General features: G+C 48.5%; 1 protein-coding gene across 2 annotated transcripts in view; it reads left to right on the plus strand.

Moving 5' to 3' along the window:
• INPP5D (inositol polyphosphate-5-phosphatase D) overlaps positions 1-22,355 on the plus strand; it is a 156,104-nt gene that overhangs the window by 90,140 nt on the left and 43,609 nt on the right. For both annotated transcript variants that reach the window (XM_055291011.2, XM_055291012.2), the window contains exons 7-13: positions 1,994-2,074; positions 2,199-2,270; positions 3,302-3,425; positions 14,207-14,313; positions 17,615-17,717; positions 19,632-19,828; positions 20,232-20,349. In XM_055291011.2, the coding sequence (XP_055146986.1) occupies positions 1,994-2,074; positions 2,199-2,270; positions 3,302-3,425; positions 14,207-14,313; positions 17,615-17,717; positions 19,632-19,828; positions 20,232-20,349 (802 nt within the window). The remainder of the gene's footprint in view (positions 1-1,993; positions 2,075-2,198; positions 2,271-3,301; positions 3,426-14,206; positions 14,314-17,614; positions 17,718-19,631; positions 19,829-20,231; positions 20,350-22,355) is intronic.

A 22,355-nucleotide genomic window follows, 5' to 3' on the forward strand; every position in this document is an offset into this window, starting at 1 on the left:
GATGGTTATTGGGACAGGGAATGTTGTGGTGTCTAAGGGTGGTAGTGATGGTGATAACAGAGGTGGTCATGATCATGGGAGGGCTGATAGGAGTGGAGATGGTGGTAGTGATGGTGATGGTGATGGTGATGGTAGACTTGGTCATGATCATATGGGAGTGATAGGGGAGGAGATGGTGGTAGTGATGGTGATGGTGGAGGTGGTCACGATTATGGTGGGAGTGGTAGGGGTGGAGATGATGGTAGTGATGATGATGGTGGAGGTCATCATGAGTATGGTAAGAGCGGTAGGGATGGAGACAGTGGTAGTGATGGTGACGGTGGAGGTGGTCATGATCATGGTGGGAGTGATAGGGGTGGAGATAGTGATAGTGATGGTGATGGTGGAGGTCATCATGATTAAGGTGAGAGTGGTGGGGGTGGAAATGGTGGTAGTGATGGTGATGGTGGAGGTGGTCAGGATCATGGTAGGACTGGTAGGGGTGGAGATGGTGGTAGTGATGGTGATGATGAGGGTGGAGGTGGTAGTAGTGATGGTGATGGTGGAGGTGGACATGATCATGGTGGGAGTGATGGGGTGGAGATGGTGGTAGTGATGGTGGTGTTTGTGGTGATTGTGGTGGCCATGCCGATGACTCTGGTGGTGCTGTTGAAGGGAATCCTATTGATCACGGCAGTGCCATTGATCATTTTGACAGAGGCAGCAGTGGTAATGGAGGTGGTGATAGTAAAAGTAGTACACTAAAGTAGCTGGGTGGAAAATTGAGGTCAAAAGCAAGTGCAACCTGGCTGCTATATTGAGCAAGGGGTGAGGTAAAGGGACATCACGTGGCTGGTGATAACCCTGGTTCCATTCTGCTTTGTGTTCACATTAGTCATGCATGTGTCTGATTTTATCATTCCACCTCTTATTATTAACTTAATAAGGTATTAATAACTTAATAATGTATCTTATTAACTCTACATTTCCACACCTGGCAGCATGTCTAACGTAGAATAGATGCTTTGTAAATGTTTCTTCTGTGAATAAGTGCATGAGACCATGCACTTGGCATCAGGCAGACAGGATACATATCTTGCTCTGCCATTTACTAGCTGTGTGACCTCAGACAAGTTAGTTCATCTCTCTGGGCCCTATATATACTGAACAACTTAACTGAGCATCTTCATTGGCCAGACACTGTTCTGAGCCCCAAGGTTGCAGGACTGAACACAGTCCTCTTGATCTCCATTCTCATGGAACCTCCATTCAGCAGGGAAGACATACAATGAACACATTGGAAGGAGATAACTTTAGCTGGTGGTGATTGATATGAAACCAAACAAGGCAACTCGGTAGAGGTGACCTGGTGGCTATTTTAGACAGGGTGGTCAGGGAAGACGTCTTTGCGGGGCTGAGACCTGAATGATGAGGAGGTGCCCCTCCCAGGGGAAATGAGTCTCTGGAGATTCCTCAGAAGGGAAGCTCAAGGCAGATGTGAGTTGAGGATGAGAGTGGCTCAGATCTTGGTGGGGCAGGTGAGGTGGGGGGCTGCATCATATAGGAACTCGGAGGGCAGGGAAGGGGTCGGGATCATTTTCTTCTCTATGTGGAGAACTGTACTGGGGTTTCAAGCAGCAGGGCTGGGTCTATTTTGGAAGTAGGACGGGAACACCATGCAGGAGGTGTAGGAGGGAGGAAAGGTAATATGCAAGGACAGTCCTTGAGTTTTGTTTAAGCAACGGAGTGGGTGAGGTGAGAAGCACTGGAGGAGAGGCAGATTTAGAGGGAAGAAGAAATGAAGATCTATTTTTTGGCCATGTGAATTCTGAGAAGATTGTAGAGATCCCTGTGTCCTCATCTGCCGGAAGGGGATAATAATAGAACTTGTGGGGCTGCAGGGAGGCTGGAATGGGGTGAGGTGCGGAGAGCACCCAGTGCGTTGCCTCTCGATGGTTCAGGTTCAGTGATGCCGCCTTGATCCTCTTTCCCTCCTCTCCCACTCCTCTCCCAGGTTCCTGGTGAGGCCAATCCCATCAACATGGTGTCCAAGCTCAGCCAACTGACAAGCCTGTTGTCGTCTATTGAAGACAAGGTACGTGTGGGGCTCCTGCGGCTTCTCTTGGTCCCCTCTTTGGTCCCCTCTTTGCATGGAGAATGTCCAGATGCACAGGCTCGGTGTCCCCTTGACCCTCTGTCTCTAACGCTGCTGCCCACAGGTCAAGGCCTTGCTGCACGAGGGTCCTGAGTCTCCCCACCGGCGCTCCCTTATCCCTCCAGTCACCTTTGAGGTAAGTGGCCATGGGACAGCAGAGCCTGGGCTTGGGCTCCACAGCTGGGCAGAGAGACATGTTCTTGTTCCTGTGGAAAGAGGGATCGGGGCTTGAGCTGGGGAAGAGCAAGGAGCCCATTAGCCAAGAATGGCAGTTGGTGGACCTTTGTCGCTGTGACGGTGGTTCAACGTCAGAACGGGCACCCAGAGGTGACTGGGAAACCCCCTTCGGAGGGAAGCTACAAGGGAGGAGTGTCTCATTGGGCCAGGCACCATGTAAACTTTGTCCTTCTCAAAATGGCAGAGATGAGTGACATCAGACAGGGCTGCAAAGTACTGCCTCAAGGGGGTGGGGAATTCAGAAAAAAACCCATGCGATTCCTGTGATTTCCCTGACAATGACTGGATTAGAATCTCCAGGCTTGACCCAAAATGTGTTTTTCTTTACAATCCCCAGAAATTCTAGTATATTCACCCCAGCACTGGTCCCACATTCAGGAATCCAGTATGAGACCTGCACTTCCTCTGCCACACACACATTCCCCACCCCAAAGTCCTTTCTAGACCTGGTGATAATCCTCTATTAAGATAAATTTCCATTTTCTGAGCATGCCTACACAACTGTTGTGGGTTTTCTTTTCTATTATTATCATTAAATGTTCAATCAGTGGTTGTAACAAGGCCTGGGAGTTTAAATCTATTACTAAAATCCTTTCTGGAAGTAGGCGACACATCAGATTAATGAGTGTTGTCAAAGTCATCAGTGAATGAACCATTTCCAGCAATTCGTCTGTTTCCTCCACCAAACCTACTGGCAGAACGGCTCCCCCACACACAGTGGACGAGGGGGACGCCCCGAGAGTCTCTGTGATTCCTGGGAGACGCCCGTGGAAATGTGCACGTGCGCCGCTGGGGCGAAAGAAGCCCAGTGGCCCCACGAAGGACGCCCACCAGAGGTTGCCCAGCCATGTAGACAAGGGGTTCGGGCGGGGAAGCCTTGCAAAAGCCCAGGCAGAAAATCAATGAGTGACAAATCTCTTCCCTTCTAAGGTGAAGGCAGAGTCTCTGGGGATTCCTCAGAAAATGCAGCTCAAAGTCGACGTTGAGTCTGGGAAACTGATCATTAAGAAGTCCAAGGATGGTTCTGAGGACAAGTTCTACAGCCACAAGAAAAGTAAGACCCCTCGCGCCTATCAACCACTGGCCCTCACCTGCCTGTGGAATTCCTGCCCTCTCAGCTCACCTCTCAGAAGGCCTGCCCTGCAGGTCTGTCTTCCGCACGCATGAGTGCCTGCGCTCACGCTTGTGTGTGTGTGTGTGTGTGTGTCTTCTCTTCCCCACCAGGACCCAGTGTGATCCATGCTATCACCTCTCAGTGCTGGGCACAAAGCCTTGCACAGATGAGGTCTTGTTGACAATTGGGTAGTGTCTGTAGCACAAGATAAACTAAACTGTGAGTACATGGACTCTGGAACCAAACTGCCTAAATTCACGTCCCAGCTCTGCCACTTAGCAGCTGTGTGACCTGGGACATGTCATGACCTCTCTAGCCATCAGTTTCCTCATCTGTAAAATGGGGATGATAAAAATTATGTGAATAATATGCACAAGGCTCTTTAGGCCAGAGCCCAGCATGTAGTGGCCACTTTGAGAGTCAGCTGCTATTAGCAGGTTGAGAACCATCAAATCAACTCATCCATAAAATGGAAACTCTTCACACAACAAATGCATATACAGAAGCTGCAGAGGGGCAAGACAAGGGGATCCAGGGCCGGCAGGACAGATGAGACCCCTGCCCACGTGGAATTTATATTCTGGTGCATTGAGTGGCTGATAGACTCAAATACATCTGTCAGTACAGATGAATGATCAGATGGATGATCTGTCAATACAGTGGATGATCGAGCTATGAAACGTGCTACAAAGAAAACAAAACAGGGCAATGGGGTAGAGGTTAACTGGCAAGAAGGGATAGTGTAGAAGGGGCAGACACAGAAGTTTCCTCTGAGTAAGAGGCACATTGGCAGAGACCCCGAGGCTGAGAAGCAACCAGTCGGGCAGGGGTCTGAGGGAAGAGCATCCCAGCTAGCAGAGCAGCATGTGCAAATGCTGGGAGATGGGCACTGGGGCTAGCAGGCCAGGGCCCAGGTTAGGGAGGCCAGGCAGGGTGTCAGGAGGCAGAGGGGTAGGCAATGCCCAGTGCGGGGCCACATGGGGCTGGAGAACAGCAGCAGACAGGACCAGAGGGTTGAGAAAAGCATGAGCGTTTCCTGAGCAGCCTCCGGTTCTGGCTGATGGCGAATGGACATCTTTCTTCATCTGGGTGGCCAATGGGTTCCCCCGAGAAACCTGATCAATGCGTAGACCCTTCCCTCAGATAAATCCCAACCTTCACACAATAGTTTGCATCCCATGTCAGGTTTTAAGACCACTATGAAGCCCCCCAAGTCCCTGTGGTTACAACAGCTTTTTTTATTCTTTAGTGTCTCAAAGTTCATTTAGAGGGGCATGGTTAAGGCTGCCACAATTAGCAGATAAAAATACAGGAGGCCCAGTTAAATTTGAATTTCAGATAAACAACCAATATAGTATATGTATGTCCCATGCAATATTTGGGACATACTTATATGCAACAATGATTCACAGTTTTTCTGAAGTTCAAATTTAACTGGGCCTCCTGTATTTTATCTGGCTTCTTCAGGCATGATCAGCACCTTTTTTTTTTTTTTTTTTTTTTGAGACAAAGTCTCGCCTTATCACCCAGGCTGGAGTGTAGTGGTGTGATCTTGGCTCACTGCAACCTCCGCCTCCTGGGTTCAAGTGATTCTCCTGCCTCAGCTTCCTGAGTAGCTGGGACTACAGGACCACCACCACGCCCAGCTAATTTTTTTATTTTTAGTAAAGATGGGGTTTCACCATGTTGGTCAGTGTGGTCTCGAACTCCTGACCTCAAGTGATCCACCCGCCTCGGCTTTCTAAAGTGCTGGGATTACAGGCGTGAGCCACTGTGATTGGCCATCTTTTGTTCTTAATAAAGTAGTATGCACTAAGTGTGGGGAACTGGGAGGACCTTGGCAGGGCCTGTGCATTCAGAGTCCTCGCTGTCCCTGTGTCCTTGGAGATAGGATGCTCTGTCCCCCAGGTATAGGGAGGGCTCCTCTCATATGAGGGTCTATAACCTGCTTTAGAGGAATGTCAGAGGGTCCTTCCTGCACCTGCCATTGCTCAAATTCCTTCCCTTAAAATATTCAACATGCTTAGGATGCCATATTTTGGAATAGTGCATCCTGAACCCACTGATAGCACAGTGGGGTGCTAGTAGCCCAGCCTTGAGTCCCAGGTCAGCCACTTGTGACTTGGGTCTGGTGTCTTCTCTCTGGTCCTCAGTTTACTCTTCTGTCCAGCAGGGATAGTAGTAGCGTCTTGCAGGGCTCTCATGAGTCTTATGTGGGTGAACATCAAAGCACCTGGTGCTTAGCCTCCAGGGAGTGCTCAATACAATTGACTGTCACCACCACCACCACCATTATTATTACCCTTCCAGGGTAGCCATGAGGGAGGGATCTCAGGGAATGGCTGGGGGTGACATCATAGCTGTCATAGTCCTGCAGAGGGGAGCTTATAGCATCATGGCGGCCCCTGTGTATAGTGGCAAGTTGGGCAGGAGAAATGGGGAGTCACTGATGGTTCAAACAGGAAGGCTGTGTGGAAAGTGACCTTAGAGTGGTGGTTTTCTCTTATCTGTTGATATGGTTTGGCTGTGTCCCCACCCAAATCTCATCTTGAATTGTAGCTCCCATAATCCCCAGTTGTCATGGGAAGGACTGGGTGAGGAGGTAATTAAATCATTGGGATGAGTCTTTTCCATGCTGTTCTCATGGTAGTGAATAAATCTCATGAGATCTGATGGTTTTATAAAGGGGAGTTCCACTGCACAAGCTCTCTTGCCTGCCACCACGTAAGACGTGACTTTGCTCTTCCTTTGCTTCTGCCACGATTGTGAGGCCTCCCCAGCCACGTGCAACTGTGAGTCCATTAAAACTCTTTCCTTTATAAATTACCCAGTCTTGGGTATGTCTTTATTAGCAGTATGAGAACAGACTAATACATCTGTTAAGGAGAGAGGGGTGGCCCCAACTTGGATAAGAAGAGATGGAAACGTTAAGACGACGAGTGAAGATTGTCAGAGCACCTGATTACTAAAAAACTTAAGATTGAAAGAAACACCTCCCAGGGTTCTGAGAAGTGCTATGAACTTTTGTTGGTTTAACGCAACAGACATTTGCGTAGCATCTTCTGTGGGCCAGCCCTTCATCGTGAACGCTTCCTCTAAGGATTTGCTGTGGAGAAGGGAACGCTGGCACATGGGCAGGTATTAGAATGTGCTCCAGAGGAAGGTTGTCCCGAGGGAGGACTGATTAGCTCTTTTAGGGAGTGAGGGCAGGAGGCTTCACACCACCGAGATGGCTCCGACTGGGACTTGAAGGATGAATAGGATTTTGCCAAGCGTGAGTCAGGGGAGGGCACTGGTACTGAGAGAATGGGGTGTGCAGGGAACGGGAGAGGGTGTTAGTGAAATCACACATTACATGTTGCTCATCTCTCGCTATGGTTCTGGAGAGAGAAGCAGCTGGGCACGCCATCCTAGGTGTGAACAGAGCCCAGAATGCCCAAGTAAGGATTGGAGCTGTTGCTGCTGAGAGGTGGGTATTCTCCTTCGTGGAAACAGATCAGGGATGGGTGAAAGAGCTAAACTAGAGATCACTGGCCCTAAGAAAACCCAGCTCTAGTTAAGAATGGGCTATGCGTGGGTGCAGTGGCATGCACCTGTATTCTCAGCTACTTGGGAGGCTAAGGTGGGAGGATCACTTGGAGCCGGGAGTTTGAGTTCACCCTGAGCAACACAGCAAGATTCCATCTCTAAAAATTAAATAATAATAATAATAATAATAATGGGATATTTCAGAGCAGGTTTGTGAGCCCTGAAGAGCATGGATACCCACAGACTGCCAGCCCACTCTCCAGGACTGTGCCCACCTGGCTCCAGTCCTCCCGCCAACCCAGGATGGTGGAGCCTGACTTCCTTTCTGTGGTGACACCTGTCACATCAGAGCACAATTGACTGCTCACCAATTCCCTCCCTTTAAAAAGGGCAAGGTCTTTCCTTTACATACCCTGGACTCTGGAGGCCCCAGCTCGGGCCCTGGGGCTCAGCAAGTGCGTGCTCAGGGATTGCCAATTGCCTGAGGCACTTGCAACGTCATCCATCATAAATCCCAGCTCTGTCTCCCCCCTTTAATGTGGGCTTCACAAAGGCTGGGAGGTGGATTTTTTGGTTGTTGTTGGCCACTAAATCCCAGAGCCAAAACAGTGCTTAGCACAGAGTAAGCAATCAGTAAATGCATATTGAGAGAATGCATGCATGAATCAGTGAATGAATGCAAGAATGAAGGAATGCACACAGGAATGAGAATGAATGTAATAATGAACGAATGCACACATGAATGAGAGAGTGAAGGCAAGAATGAATGAATCTATGCATGAATGAGCGAATGTGTCCTAAACCAGGTAAGATCATACAGTTCTCATGGATGCATGTTTAAGTGGCTTCTTTACAGTTGGTGCTGAAAGGCAGTGTGGTTCGGGAGTGGGGGCTCTAGGTAAACTGGATGCATGTGTTGGTTCCATGACTTGCTAATAGTATGATCTCAAGTAAGCTACTTAACTCCTCAAAGCCTCAATGATGCCTCCACAAGACAGGGATTCCTACAGGGGTTGCTGTGAGAGTTAATGGGGTAAGGTGTGTCCTTAGTGCAGTCTGGCTTATGGTGAGTTTCCAGCCATGGTTATTATGATAGAGTGGTGCTCGCCTGGAGGGAATCTGTGGTTGCAAGAGTTGGAGCTTCCTTACCCTATTTTAATCACCATGTTCATGAATAGCTTTGGCATCATGGTCTTCTACACATAGGAACAGCCAGTTGCTGTATGTTCAAATCATAAAATATTCATGCTCCTAGCACCTGCTATGCACGTACCAGGCTTTGGGATGAGGAGGTGGACCAGCCAGCTGGGGTCCTAGCTTTCAGGAAAGTTTCATTCAAATCAGGGCAAAGGAGAAAATAAACAAACACACACATATACAAACCAGGAATGTGTCAGGGAATGATAAGCTCTAGACCTGGGGATTTAAATAGAAAAATATGACAATAATGGGGAAAAGCCTTTCTGAGGACATGCTGTGCCATTTGAACCCAGACCTGAGTATCAGGAAGATGCTGGCTGTGCCCAAACGAGGGAAAGAGGCCACTGGGCTCAGTTCCAAGGCAGAAGCAAGTATGGCGTGTGAGATGGCTGGGCGGCCAGGACTCAGACGAGGCTGAGGCTGGACAGGGACCAGGCATGTGGTTTTGCTGAGCCAGAGTACCAGGCTCACGTTTCCTTCCAAATGCAGCAAGCCACCATTAGGAGGTTTTCAGCTGGGGGGTGGCGTGATTCCACTTCAAAAAGATAACTCTGGCTGCTGTACTGAGAATAAACTGTGGGAAGAGAGGAAGAGTGGAGACAGGGACACCAATTAGGAGGCCACGATAGCAGCCAGGCAAGAGGCGGTGGCAGCTGGAGATGGGAAGAGGCGAACGGGGTGGGAATGTTTCAAAGGTAGACCAGCCAGCACCCGCTGATGGATACCATGTAGCAGGACGAGGGAAAAGGAGCTTCTGGTGTTATTTCACTGGGCGTGGGGAAGGTGGGGCGTTGACTGACCCTGATGGAATAATAATCCTGATCAAACAAGATGTCACATCCTGGGGGCAACCGCACAGTCCTGCAAACAGATGGCAAGGAAATTCAGGGGAAGGAGACATGGCTTGATCGTAGCAGACTGGAAAAGTCTCAGAGCATTTGGTTAGCAGTGGTAGGAATCGGACTGTGGGATGCTTACTGAGGTGCAGATGAGGCTGATGTCATTTCCCTTTGGGGAAGCTTCCAGCTCAAAGTGATGGTTGAATGCATGCTCTGTCATCAGTTCCCTTCCGGAAGGCAAAACCCATAGGGAAAGAGAGAATGGGAGAGCAACAACATTCTGAAAGCCGGAAAGGAGATGGATAGCGAGAGCCACTTGTAGGAAGCAAAACACGAAACCCTATGCAGGTGGAAGAAAAATCAGAGACCCTGACTCACACAAAACCCACAAAGGGCTCAGGAGCTGAGAGCCTCGGGGACCCCAAGAAGTGGGGTGAAGGTGGGGTTATACACAGCAGGGTCAGATAGAAGTCTATTTAAAGACAGTTCAGCCCAACAGATCACACTCCACTCCATGTAGCCAGTGGCTCCTCCTCACTCCTTTGGCAGAAGACTGGATATTCTTCTTTGGAGAAGGTGACGGGCTGGGAGATGCCAGGCCTGCTGCAGGCAGGAGAGCCTACCGGAAACAGAGGACTAAGGGACACTCACTTGCTGAGTGCTGAGACCCCAGCCTTCTTCCCTGCCCAGCTCCCAGGATGCTGCTGGCCAGCCCCACCCTCCCTAGGCAGAAGTTAGAAGTCTTCTCTGGGAAACTTGATCAGCCCGGGGGCAAAGATGGAAAGGTGTTGTCATCACGCAGTTTCCCCAGGATTCAGCCCGTCAGACCACCCTGTGGAGAAGCCCTGCTCGACAGACCCCACCTCACTGTTGGACACAGACAGCCAAGGATCACCAGACACTGGAGGGAAGCTGGGGACAGGAGACGGGACACAAAGACAAAACACTTGGAGGGGTCAAATTCTTTTTTTTCTCCTTTTTTTTTGAGACAGAGTTTCACTCTTGTGGTCCAGGCTTGAGTGCAATGACGCGATCTCAGCTCACAGCAACCTCCACCTCCTGGGTTCAAGCGATTCTCATGCCTCAGCCTCCCAGGTAGCTGGGACTATAGGCATGCACCACCATGCCTGGCTAATTTTTGTATTTTTAGTAGAAATGAGGTTTCACCATGTTGGCTAGGCTGGTCTCAAACTTCTGAGCTCAGATGATCTGCCTGCCTTGGCCTCCCAAAGTGCTGGTGTTCCTGGATGAGACTGAGGGTTGGGCTGCTGTTTCTTGTGGCCCAATAACCAGATGCAGATGAACTGGGGAGGAAGAGAGTTTTTATTTTCTGTAACTGGTTACAGGAAGAAGGCCTGGAAATTATCACCAGACCAAATCAAAATTACAGTTTTCCAGAGCTTATATACCTTCTAAGCTGTATGTCTACGTGTAAGTGTGTATTCATCGAAAGATATAAGTGATTAACTTCTTTTAATTTATAACTAAGGTCTGAGTCCTGAAGACCTTCCTCTGGAGCCTCAGTAAATTTACTTCATCTAAATGGGTCCAGGTGCTGGGGTGATTACCTCTATCTTGTCTCCTGCTAAATCACGGAGGTTTAGGGAGTTCCTTCAGACCTCCAATAAACTTGTTAAATCCTAAATGGGTCCTGTTAAGAATTCCTTTGCCTAGGCAAAACTTTTGATGGGCTTTTGTTACATTCCAGCCTTTGTATAAGGGCACTGGCTTTTAATATTTAACTTAACCACTCAGTCAGTACTGAAACAGTTGTTACGGAGGCCTGCATTAGTGAGACCTGGCCTGCCACGCTGGGGTTATAGGCGTGAGCCACTGCACCCAGCCTTGGAGAGATCAAATTCTATAGATAAAAAGAAATGGGCCTGTGGAATAACAGAATGATACCTAGAAAGGAACAGTAAGAGAATAAAATGAAAGTGAAAAAGGAGGAGGAGGAAGAAAGAAGGGGGAAGAAGGGGGAAGAAGGGGAAAGGGAAAGGAAGGACAACTCTGGGGCAATAAAAAATATTATAGCAGTAATTAAAAAAAATAAGAACCCGATGGAAGAGTGGAAAGATACAGTTCAGAAAAGCTCCCAAAAGGCAAAACAAAAGGACAAAGTGATGGAAAATAGGAGAGGCAATATTTTTACAATTTAAAAGACCAGTTCAGGGCTGGGTGCAGTGGCTCACGCCTGTAATCCCAGCGCTTTGGGAGGCCGAGGCAGGTGGAACACTTGAGGTCAGGAGTTCAAGACCAGCCTGGCCAAAACGGTAAAACCCCACCTCTACTAAAAATACAAAATTAGACGGGCATGGTGGCACACACCTGTGATCCCAGCTACTCGGGAGGCTGAGGAAGGAGAATTGCTTGAACCCAGGAGGCAGAGGTTGCAGTGAGCCAAGATCCATGACTGCACTGCAGCCTGGGCAACAGAGCGAGACTCCATCTCAAAAATAAATAAATAAATAAATAAATAAATAAATAAATAATAAAGAAGAAGAAGACCAGTTCAGGAGGCCCAATATCAAAATAATAAGTGTCAGTAAGAGAAAACAGAGTGAGAAAATTTATTAAAGAATTCAGGAAAGAGTCTCAGAACAGAATAACACTTAACACTTGCCTCCAGGTTGAAAATGGCCAAGTGCTCACACACACAGGAGGCCCACACAACCCCGAAAAGTCTCACAACGCTGGGCTCCAAGAAAAGCTCCTAAAAATGTTCAGAGCAAAAGATAGATTACACCCGTGTCAGGGGCCCCACAAGACCACCCCCAGGTTCTGTGATTCCCTCAGAGAACCCACAAGACCCAGCAGGTGATCATATTCACAGCTGTGATTTATTACATTGAAAGGATATAGAGCAAAATCAGCTGAGGGAAAAGACACATGCATGGGGTGAAGTCTGGAAGAAACCAGGCACGAGCTTCTAAGAGTCTGAACCTGAGACCTGAGTGTCAGGAAGATGCTGGCTGTGCCCAAACCAGGGAAAGGGGCCACTGGGCACAGTTCCAAGACAGGAGCCAGTGTGGCTGGTGAGATGGCCAGGCTGCTGGGGCTCAGACAAGGCCGAGACTGGGCAGGGGCCAGGTGTGTGGGTTTGCTGAGCTAGAGTGCCAGGTTCACGCTTCCTTCTTCTTAGATTTGAGGCGGAGTCTCACTCTGTCACCAGGCTGGAGTGCAGTGGCACGATCTTGGCTCACTGCAACCTCCGCCTCACAGGTTCAAGCAATTCTCCTGCCTCAGCCTCCTGAGTAGGTGGGACTACAGGTGCCTGCCACCACACCTGGCTAATTTTTTGTTTTGTGTTTTAGTAGAGACAGGGTTTCACTATGTTGCCCAGGCTGGTCTTGAACTCCTGAGCTCAGGCAATCCGCCCGCCTCAGCCTCCCAAAGTGCTAGGATTACAGGCATGAGCCACATCGCCCTGCCCACGTTTCCTTCTAAGTACAGCAATCCACCATTAGGAGTGGCTCCACTCTTCTGTGGAGTCACAAAGGACACACTTCCCTCCTCCCCCAGTGAGGTGTGACAACATATGTGAAATGTGATTGTTAACTGGGGACTGATCACATAGACACCCTCTACCTGGCAGGTACCCAGATTACAGACTCCCAAAAGGAAAACAGGTACTCAGCATAAACCGTACTGTTTATACAAACAATGTAGGCACAGCAAGTCTCTCATCAGCTCTGGGAATGGTGGGAGCCCTCCCGAAATGTAAGTTCCCAGATGACGGCAGAAAGCCAACCTTTCAAGCAAGCCCTTCTAAGGACAGCAGTCTCGGGCCTGCTCTGCTAACTCTTCTCTGAACAAGAGAATCAGAACAACATTGTTTCTCCAGCAATCCTGAAAACTAGAGATGATGGAACAAGGTTCCAGAGTCCGGAGGATAATTATTTCAAATTTAGAGTTCTGTCAGTTAAGCGTGAGGGTCGAATTTTCAGACACGCAAGGCCTCTAAAAATGTATCACCCATTCTTCCTTTCTTGGAAAGCTACTAGAGATGTTGCTCTACCAAAATGAGGGTGTAAACCAAGAAGAGGAAGAATGGGGTTCAAGAAATGGGATTTAATATGAGAGAGAGAGAGAGAAATGTATTCCTGGATTATGAAGTAAGGCCCCAAGGTAAAGGCTGTGCCTCAGCCCTCGAGGTTACCAGCCCAGAGAAGACCCGGAGGCTCTGGGAAAGGCTCCCTCAGGACAAAGAAACTGATGAAAGTAGTTGGTCACATGGAAAAGAGAGTTATAAGCTGGGGAAGAGTTAGGAACAATAAAAAAAAAGTATGGCAATTACTAACTCCAGGAATAACAAAAAGTTGTCTAGAAAAAGAGAAACAATCGGGGCTGGTCTGTCAATAGCATTTCGATAATCAGAATAACAAACACTGAGTATTTATCTGGCCAAAATTATGATATAATTGTTAGAAGGATGATGTGGGACTGAAATTATGCATTGGCAGGGAGTCAAGGTGGGGGAGCAGGGTGTGTGTGTGAAAGAAATTTCAACCTTCTTCTTCCATAGTGGACAGTCAAAAATGTAATAGGACATAATGAAAACTGAAACATCAGAAAGTATTAATCTAAGCATTTTTTTTTTTAAGAAACAGAGTAAAATTCCAAAAGAACCCATTAAGAGAGTTGAAATTGGTTGCCTATAGGGAGCTAGACATTGAAGAGAGGTTGGGTTGTGGGGGACTATTGTTTGCAAAAACCTTATAGAACAACTTGACTCTTTTAATTGTTGATGACAGTAAAATGTAAAATTAAATTTAGATATAAATTAAAAAAAAGGAAAAGAAGGAAAGGAGGAAGAGTAAGGAAGAAAGGAGGGAGGGAGAAGAGGAAGAAGAAGAGAAGAAGGAAGAAGAGAGGGGGGAAGGAGGGAGGCAGGGAGAAAGATGAAAAGACAGACGATCACGCTGTCTCTGCTCTGGCCAGGCCAACTCTTGCTTGTTCCAGACATCACCCTCCCCAAGCATGAGCCTCTCTTGGGACGAGCAGCTGGAAGCAGAGGGAGCTGGGAGACCAGACACAAACTGGGGGCTCAGCTTGGGGACGGGAGTTGATAGTCAGGTGCCTGGAACATAATGGAGACCGTTCATATGGTTGAATAAGTGGATGAATGAATTAATGAATTTCTTTTCTCTGAAGTCCTGCAGCTCATTAAGTCGCAGAAATTTCTGAATAAGTTGGTGATCTTGGTGGAAACAGAGAAGGAGAAGATCCTGCGGAAGGAATATGTTTTTGCTGACTCCAAAGTAAGTGACAGCAAACCTCTAAAATGGGCTGTGAGGTAGGGAGGGGACACAAGCGCTTTGAGGCTTGCTGTGTGCCAGGGAGTGTTTATCATTAGCTCATTCAGTTCCCAGAACAGCTCATTTCACACCTGGGAAAGGTGAGCTTAGAAAAGTTGAGGACCACGTTCCAGGTCGGCCTGGATTTGAGCCATCACTGTCTCAGGAGCAGGGAGGCTTCTCACTTTGCCCAGCTGCCTCCCAGCCTCGAGGCCACATCCTTCATCACCCACATCTAACTCAGCCCCACACCTGGGGGAAAGGCTTTTAGCTTCTCTGGGCTAGACTTGGGAAACCTTTGGGACACTCCTGGATTGATTGATTGATTGACTTGAGACAGCATCTCACTTTACCATCTAGGCTAGTGCAGTGGCGTGATCACAGCTCACGGCAGCCACCACCTCCTGGGCTCAAGAGATCCCCCCACCCACCTCAGCTGAGGTGAGACAAGTAGCTGAGACCACAGACACACACCACCAGCTAGTTTTTTATATTTTGTAGAGACAGAGTCTCGCCGTGTTTCCCAGGCTGGTCTCGAACTCCTGGGCTCAGGCAATCTTCCCGCCTCTATCACCCAAAGTGCTGGTATTATAGGTGTGAGCCACCCCTGGATTTAAATCGGAGTCTCGACTGGAGCTCCATCCCAGAGACTTTCATTTCTACACTTTGCCCCACTCTGCAGAAGTGAGATGCCTCTGCCAGGACGGGTTTCTGGGGTAAGAGGTGCTGTGGACCACTAGGGAAACCCAGGCTGGGCCTCTGTGCCCCCCGAGTGGGTTCTTTGTGACCTGACCCCTCATCTCAGAAATTTGAACCAAGGGCCAAAACCCATCATCGTGGCCTTATTCATTGTTCTCTGCCGTGCAGCTCATGTGAGGCAGTAAAAATGGATTGCACCAGCCTGAACAACATAGTCAGACCCCATGTCTACAAAACAAAAAAATTAGGCCAGGCACGGTGGGTGCCTTATGCCCGTAATCCCAGCACTTTGGGAGGCTGAGGCGGGACGGTTGCCTGAGACCAAGAGTTCGAGACTAGCCTGTGTAACATGGTGAGACCCCATCTCTATGAAAAAAAACAAAATAGCTGGTTGTGGTGGCGTGAGCCTGTAGTTTCAGCTACTTGGGAGGCTGAAGTGGGAGGATCACTTGAGCGCAGGACTTCGAGGCTGCAGTGAGCTGTGATCACACCACTGCACTCCAGCCTGGATGACAGAGCAAGATCCTGTCTCAAAAAAAAAAAAAAAAAAAAGATTGCGGCGCAATAAGGGTGTCCATCACATCAGGTGCTGGCTGACATCTCACATCAGGGACCCCCAGCAAGGCCAAGGGACAAGTGCTTCTGGTGCAGGCCCACAGTGATAGCTCCCCACTGCGTGCCCAGTCTCCGCTCCTACTTTCACCTCCAAAGCATCAGGCTGGTGGGAGGTCCAAGGTGTCCGGAGCTGTCAGGAATAATAGGGAAGGGTCTGGGAGAAACAAGAGAATGGGGCCCAGACAGGTGGTGGGAGACGGAGAGAAAGACCGCCAGGCTGGAATGCTTTCTGAGCACCTGGACATAAGTTCAAACACCAGCTCTGCCCCATTGCTGCCACCTCAAAAGGACTGAGGCACAGGAATAAATGGAGGCCATGAATCTTGAGCCATTCCCAACTCGAGGCAGGTTATAGTAAAGATGGTCATTATGACATCTTTGTGAGCTGGTGTCTTTAGGGAGGACTTACTGAGATTTGCAATTATGAGGTTGAATCATGTGAAATTTCGGTCTTTGCAGGTTGAAATAGTCAAACACTGGTCATGTCATATGTTACAACCTGAAATTTGTGTAGTTTTGTTCAAGTCTGCCTGCTCTATTGATTGCATCCTAAGAGAGGGCCAGCTGAGGCTGCTTGGTGCCCCACTGGGTACCCCAGAAAAATACGTGAAAAACATTGAGTAGGCTATGAAAGCCTTCGTGTCCTCTCTTCTTTTTAATTAGTTTCCTTAATTTAAATTTGCTTTCATTACATAAGTAATCTATGCTCCTTGGTGAAGACGTGGCAAATACAAACAAGCAAATGTTTAAAACAAAAACACTCATATACCATGAGTTAATCTGGGACTGTGCCCCTTCCAGATGTTTTTTAATTTTCTCTTTCTTTCTTCCTTCCCTTCTTTCTTTCTTTTTCTCTTTCTTTTCTTTTCTGAGACAGGGTCTTGTTCAGTTGCCCAGGCTGAAGTGCAGTGGCAAGATCATGGCTCACTGCAACCTCAACTTTCTGGCCTCAAGTAATCCTCCCACCTCAACCTCCTAAGTTGGGAGGGACTACAGGCATGCACCACCATGCTTGGCTAATTTTTTTATTTTTTGTAGAGGCAGGGTTCCCCTATGTTGCCTAGGCTGGTCTCAAGCTCCTGGGCTCAAACAATCCTTCTGCCTCAGCCTCCCAAAGTCCTGGGATTGCAGGCATGAGCGGCCGTGCCAGGCCCAAATGTTTTATTAAAAATGCAATGATGCTATTCATATCATTTGTCAACTAGCTTTTCATGCTTAAAAATATATATTGTGGCCACCTGTCCTTGTTGGCAAGATAGTTCTGGATCACACTTGTTAAACACTATGATATTCTAGTTTATGGATGGTCTATAATACTTTTTTTTTTTTTTTTTTTTGAGACAGAATCTAGCTCTGTCACCCAGGCTGGAGTGCAATGATGCGATCTTGGCTCACTGCAACCTCCACCTCCTGGGTTCAAGCAGTTCTTCTGCCCCAGGCTCCCGAGTAGTTGGGATTACAGGCATGCACCACCACGCTTGGCTAATTTTGTATTTTTAGTAGAGACAGGGGTTTCACCAGGTTAGTCAGGCTGGTCTCGAACTCCTGACCTCAGGTGATCCACCCACCTTGGCCTCCCAAAGTGCTGGGATTACAGGCAGGAGCCACCGCACCTGGCCCTCTAATACATTATTAATGAATCTCTTAAGGCTGGACAGTAAAGTTATTTCTGATTTTTTTCTGTACTGAGGCATGTGCTGCAGAGCCGTGACAGGGTTGGACTTCTGTGTAGCTCCTGATTACTTTGTTAAAGTCACAACCTTGCAGGGGAATGTCTGGGCCAGAAGCCATTCACTTACGACTTTGGACACATGTTACCAGGTCGCTGTCCTGGAAGTTCATATTAATTTACGCTCTTCTCAGTTTTCTTGAAGCTGACCAAGTCCTTTGCAAAGGGTAATGTGCAGGGAGGCAGAGGCCTTTCTAAGTCTGTCTGCCCTTCCATCCCTAGAAGAGAGAAGGCTTCTGCCAGCTCCTGCAGCAGATGAAGAACAAGCACTCAGAGCAGCCGGAGCCTGACATGATCACCATCTTCATCGGCACCTGGAACATGGGTGGGTCCGCACGCCCCCTCCCTGCAGTCGTCCCCTCTGCTTCTGCTTCCCTGACTCAGGCATCCTCAAGGTGGGGTGGAGTGACAACATCCATGTCCCCTTCCTTCTTGCCCCAGGGCCCTGTCCCTAAGCCCCAGCCCACCCGCACAGCCTCATTCCTAAGGAATTCCACCCTTTTCCTGAGATGATGGGTAAGAAAAACAAGCTTTGGGACTATTGTACCCCAGGAGCAGCTGGTGTGCGTTACTCTGTATGTCTAAATTGGAAAGTTTTAGGGAAAGAGTCTGAATATCTAGGTGAAGGGGCTCATGGGCACCCTGCCAGCACTAGGCAGCTCACCAAGGGGCTCCAGGCTTGAAATAAAGAAGTCCATCCTGAGTAGGGTTGCCAGATTTATCAGGAGAGAAACAGAGAGAGACAGACAGATAGGTACATAGGTAGACAAAGGATGCCCAGTTAAATTTTAACTTCATAGAAACAATTTTTTTAGTATATTTTTAGCTACAAACAAATAAATACTAAATATATATGCTAAATAGACATTAAGCTGAATATATGGTATATATACATATGCTAAATATATACAGTATATATACATGCTAAATAAATGTAATTATTATGTTAAATATAAATTATGCTAAGTAATATTATTTAGTTTAAGCATACAGCTAATATACTAAATATATGCTAAATATATTTTGTATTAAACATATATACTGTATATATACTAAACACATGCACTCTACTAAATATAAATAATACTAAATAATTTTTTAGTGTAAGTGTTCAGGTAGAAATAAATTAGATAGAAGACATCCAGATAAACTTATTCTAAAAACTACCAGTTTATCTGAAATTGGAATTTCACTGGGTGTCATGTGTCCCTTACCCTTGTCCTGAGAGAAGTCTGGGAGGAAGAGGGTGAGCAGCGGCCGGCAGGGGCCTCCTGGAGGTGAAATGGCAGCATGTCACTCGTGTCCCAGGGCCACAGCAGCCCTGGAGTAGAGCCCGGGCCAGTGCCCCAGGGGGTCACATGTCCCCTTCGGTCCCTTTCAGCGTTTCTAATAAGAGACAATAGTCTGCCTGATCTCCTCCCTCTGGACATGGTCAGGGATATCCATGACACAAGGGTAGGGGTGCCCTTCCCACAGAAGAGTATGGAAGGAGGCAGCTGAGGCCATGCTGCAGGAGGGCCAGGGACCCACCAGCCCAGGGATTCGGGCACCTACTTTGAGCCTCTTGGGGGAGCAGAATTTAGCCACAGTCCATTTACTCCAATGCTTGGCTTCTTTGCACTTGTAAGGCAAGAAACTCACCTCTTTGAGGAACAAAGTTTGCTCATCCTTCAAGGGCATTGTAGGGAGAACCGTCCAAAATTTCCTGATTGAGCTGCTCCAACTCAGTTTTGAAATGGGAATGCGGAGGAGTTTCCATGCTCGCCCATCTCTCCGGCTCACACCCATGCATCTCTCCGCTCTGGGCTGCGATCTGTCTTGCAAGGGAGTCTTTGTTCCCGCCCAACAATGGGTTAGAACCCGCCATCATCCAAAACTTGTCAGTTCCCTTGGCTGTCTTGAGAATAGGATGTGGGTTCCTTAAGGGACAGGACTGTGTCTCAATTATCGTAGCCTCAAAGTGCCGGAGAGTGTCTGACATCAGGGAATCTTCTGATGTTTCTATACCTTGAAACTTAACATTATGTTTAAAAAGAAGCTTAACTGAGCTCTAGCCCTAACCGACATCCTGGGTGAGGTTGGCGCCCAGGCCTCCATTGCAGGCATTTCTTTGGGCTGCCTGGATGGTCTTGTGTGACAATGTGACCTCCCTCACACTCCTGCCCTCTGTTTTGAATTCTCCTAATGCTTTGACTCGATGTGCCTTTGACTCACTTGGTGTTGGGTTTTGCTGTTGAAGGTAACGCCCCCCCTCCCAAGAAGATCACGTCCTGGTTTCTCTCCAAGGGGCAGGGAAAGACGCGGGACGACTCTGCCGACTACATCCCCCATGACATTTACGTGATCGGCACCCAAGAGGACCCCCTGAGCGAGAAGGAGTGGCTGGAGATCCTCAAAAACTCCCTGCAAGAAATCACCAGCGTGACTTTTAAAACAGTGAGCAGCTGGCCATGCCATGGGTGGGCTTTCGGGACACAGTCTTTGCTCAGCTGGGCTGTCTCAGAGGCAAGGGCAGGCTCAGCCTATCAGCTCTCAGTTTGCAAGGATGTCTGGAGGCCGCCACTGAGAGATGCATCTGTATTCAGAAATAAATGGGATCTGTGGGGTATTGCGGAAAACCACTGAGTCCTCTATCTTCCCATCCTTGGTCAGCCCCCGTTCTTATCTTTAGGATGCTTTGTCTCACCTATCAAGCATCGTTGGTCGTCCCCCGAAGGGTTGGGATTACAGACAGGATACCCCACACCCAGGGGCTGTGGCTGGGGCTGGGTGTGAATCACTGTGCCCTGGTTCACACCCTACACTTGGGCTGAGTATTGCAACGTTGTCCTCCCACCAGGTCGCCATCCACACGCTCTGGAACATCCGCATCGTGGTGCTGGCCAAGCCTGAGCATGAGAACCGGATCAGCCACATCTGTACTAACAACGTGAAGACAGGCATTGCAAACACACTGGGTGAGCAGGGCGGGGACCCTGTGTTCCTCCCACACCCTCTGCCTCAACTCACGTGACCACGTCATCCTGATACCACCAGTAGTTCCCCGGGTTAAAAACAGAGAGCCTCACATCCTCAGATTCCCCGCTCAGTCCTCAGCAAATAGGGTTGGTTAGTCTCCCAGGCTGAAACTCACTCAGGGTCTACACCAGCAGTCCCAGGGATCTAGCTAAAATGCAGGTTCTGACTCAGTAGATCTTGGGTGGAGCTCAGGGTTCCAAGTTTCTGACAGGTTCCCAGGCGACTTGAGCACTGCTGGTCAGCCCGTGGGACCCACTTTAAGTAGCAAGAACCTAGAACAGGGATTCGCCAACTTTTGCAGGAAAGGGAAGGGCCTGATAGTGAATATTTCAGGCTCTGCAGCCCACTCAACACTATTCCTCTCTGCCTTTCTGGCGGGAAAGCAGCCATAGTCAACCCAGAAAGCGAATGGGAGTGGCTGTGTTCCAGTGAGCCTTCCTTACAAGCACAGGCGGGAGGTGGCTGGCCCCCTGCCCTCGGTCCCTCAACACCAGGTTGGATCTGGAAACGCTGGTGTCAGAGGAGAGTCGCTGGCTTCAGAGAGCAGTAACAAGGGCAAGAAGTCTTCATGAGTGTAGGAGTGCAAACCTGTGTGTGTGTGTAGGATGTGTGTGTGTGAGTAGGTCTGTGTGTGTGAGTTTGTGTGAGTGAGAGTATGCATGTGAGTGTGTGAGCCTGTGTAGGTATGTGAGAGTTTATGGATGTGTGTTTGTGAGCGTGTTTATGTGAGTCCATGTGTGAGCGTACCAGCCCGTATCTATGAGTGTGTGTCTATATGTGTGTGAGTCTATGCATGTGTTTGAGTGTTCATGAGAGTCTATGTGAGTCCGTGTGTGAGCGTACCACCCGTATCTATGAGTGAGTGTATGCGTGTGTGAGTCCATGCATGTGTGTTTGTGTGTGTTTATGTGAGTCTACATATGTGAGTCTGTGTGTGAGTGTACCACCCCGTATCTATGAGTGTGTGTGTCCATGCATGTGTTTGTGAGTGTGTTTATGTGAGTCTGTGTATGTGAGTCCGTGTGTGAGTGTACCACCCTGTATCTATGAGTGTGTGTGTTCATGCGTGTGTGTTTGTGAGTTTATGTGAGTCTGCGTATGTGAGTCCGTGTGTGAGCGTACCACCCCATATCTATAAGTGTGTGTGTCTGTGTGTATGTCCATGCATGTGTTTGTGAGTGTGTGTGTCCATGCATGTGTGTTTGTGAGTGTATGTTTTTGTGAGTCTGTGTATGTGAGTCCGTGTGTGAGTGTACCACCCCGTATCTGTGAGTGTGTGTGTCCATGCATGTGTGTTTGTGAGTGTGTTTATGTGAGTCTGTGTATGTGAGTCCATGTGTGAGTGTACCACCCTGTATCTATGAGTGTGTGTGTTCATGCGTGTGTGTTTGTGAGTTTATGTGAGTCTGTGTATGTGAGTCTGTGTGTGAGCGTACCACCCATATCTATGAGTGTGTGTGTCTGTGTGTATGTCCATGCATGTGTTTGTGAGTGTGTTTATGTGAGTCTATGTATGTGAGTCCGTGTATGAGTGTACCACCCCATATCTATGAGTGTGTGAGTGTCTTTGTGTGTGTGAGTCCATGCATGTGTGTTTGTGAGTGTGTGTCTATAAGAGTCTAGGTATGTGAGGGTGGGTGTCCAAGTGCATGTGCATAAGTGCTAGAGCCTCTCTGTGTGTGTGTGCGTGTGTGTGCTTGTGTGTGCACATGGGGTGGTACACACACAGGGCTCCAGGGCTGGCATCAGGGGCGAGGCCAGTGGTTTTTGGTGGTTGGAGTCAGTGGAGTCAGGAACAGGACAGAGTCCCAGAGATAACAGGAAATAGAAGCATTGCTGCAATCGAACGTGCAAAGCTCTCTCAGCTTTTCTGCTGACAAACCGCAAACTGCCCGTGTCCACCCCCACTCGTCCCCCTTCCTTCCTGCCGCAGTTGAAGGGTGGG

The sequence above is a fragment of the Symphalangus syndactylus genome, chromosome 8, assembly GCF_028878055.3.
Source record: "Symphalangus syndactylus isolate Jambi chromosome 8, NHGRI_mSymSyn1-v2.1_pri, whole genome shotgun sequence".
Classification (NCBI taxonomy): Eukaryota; Metazoa; Chordata; class Mammalia; order Primates; family Hylobatidae; genus Symphalangus; species Symphalangus syndactylus.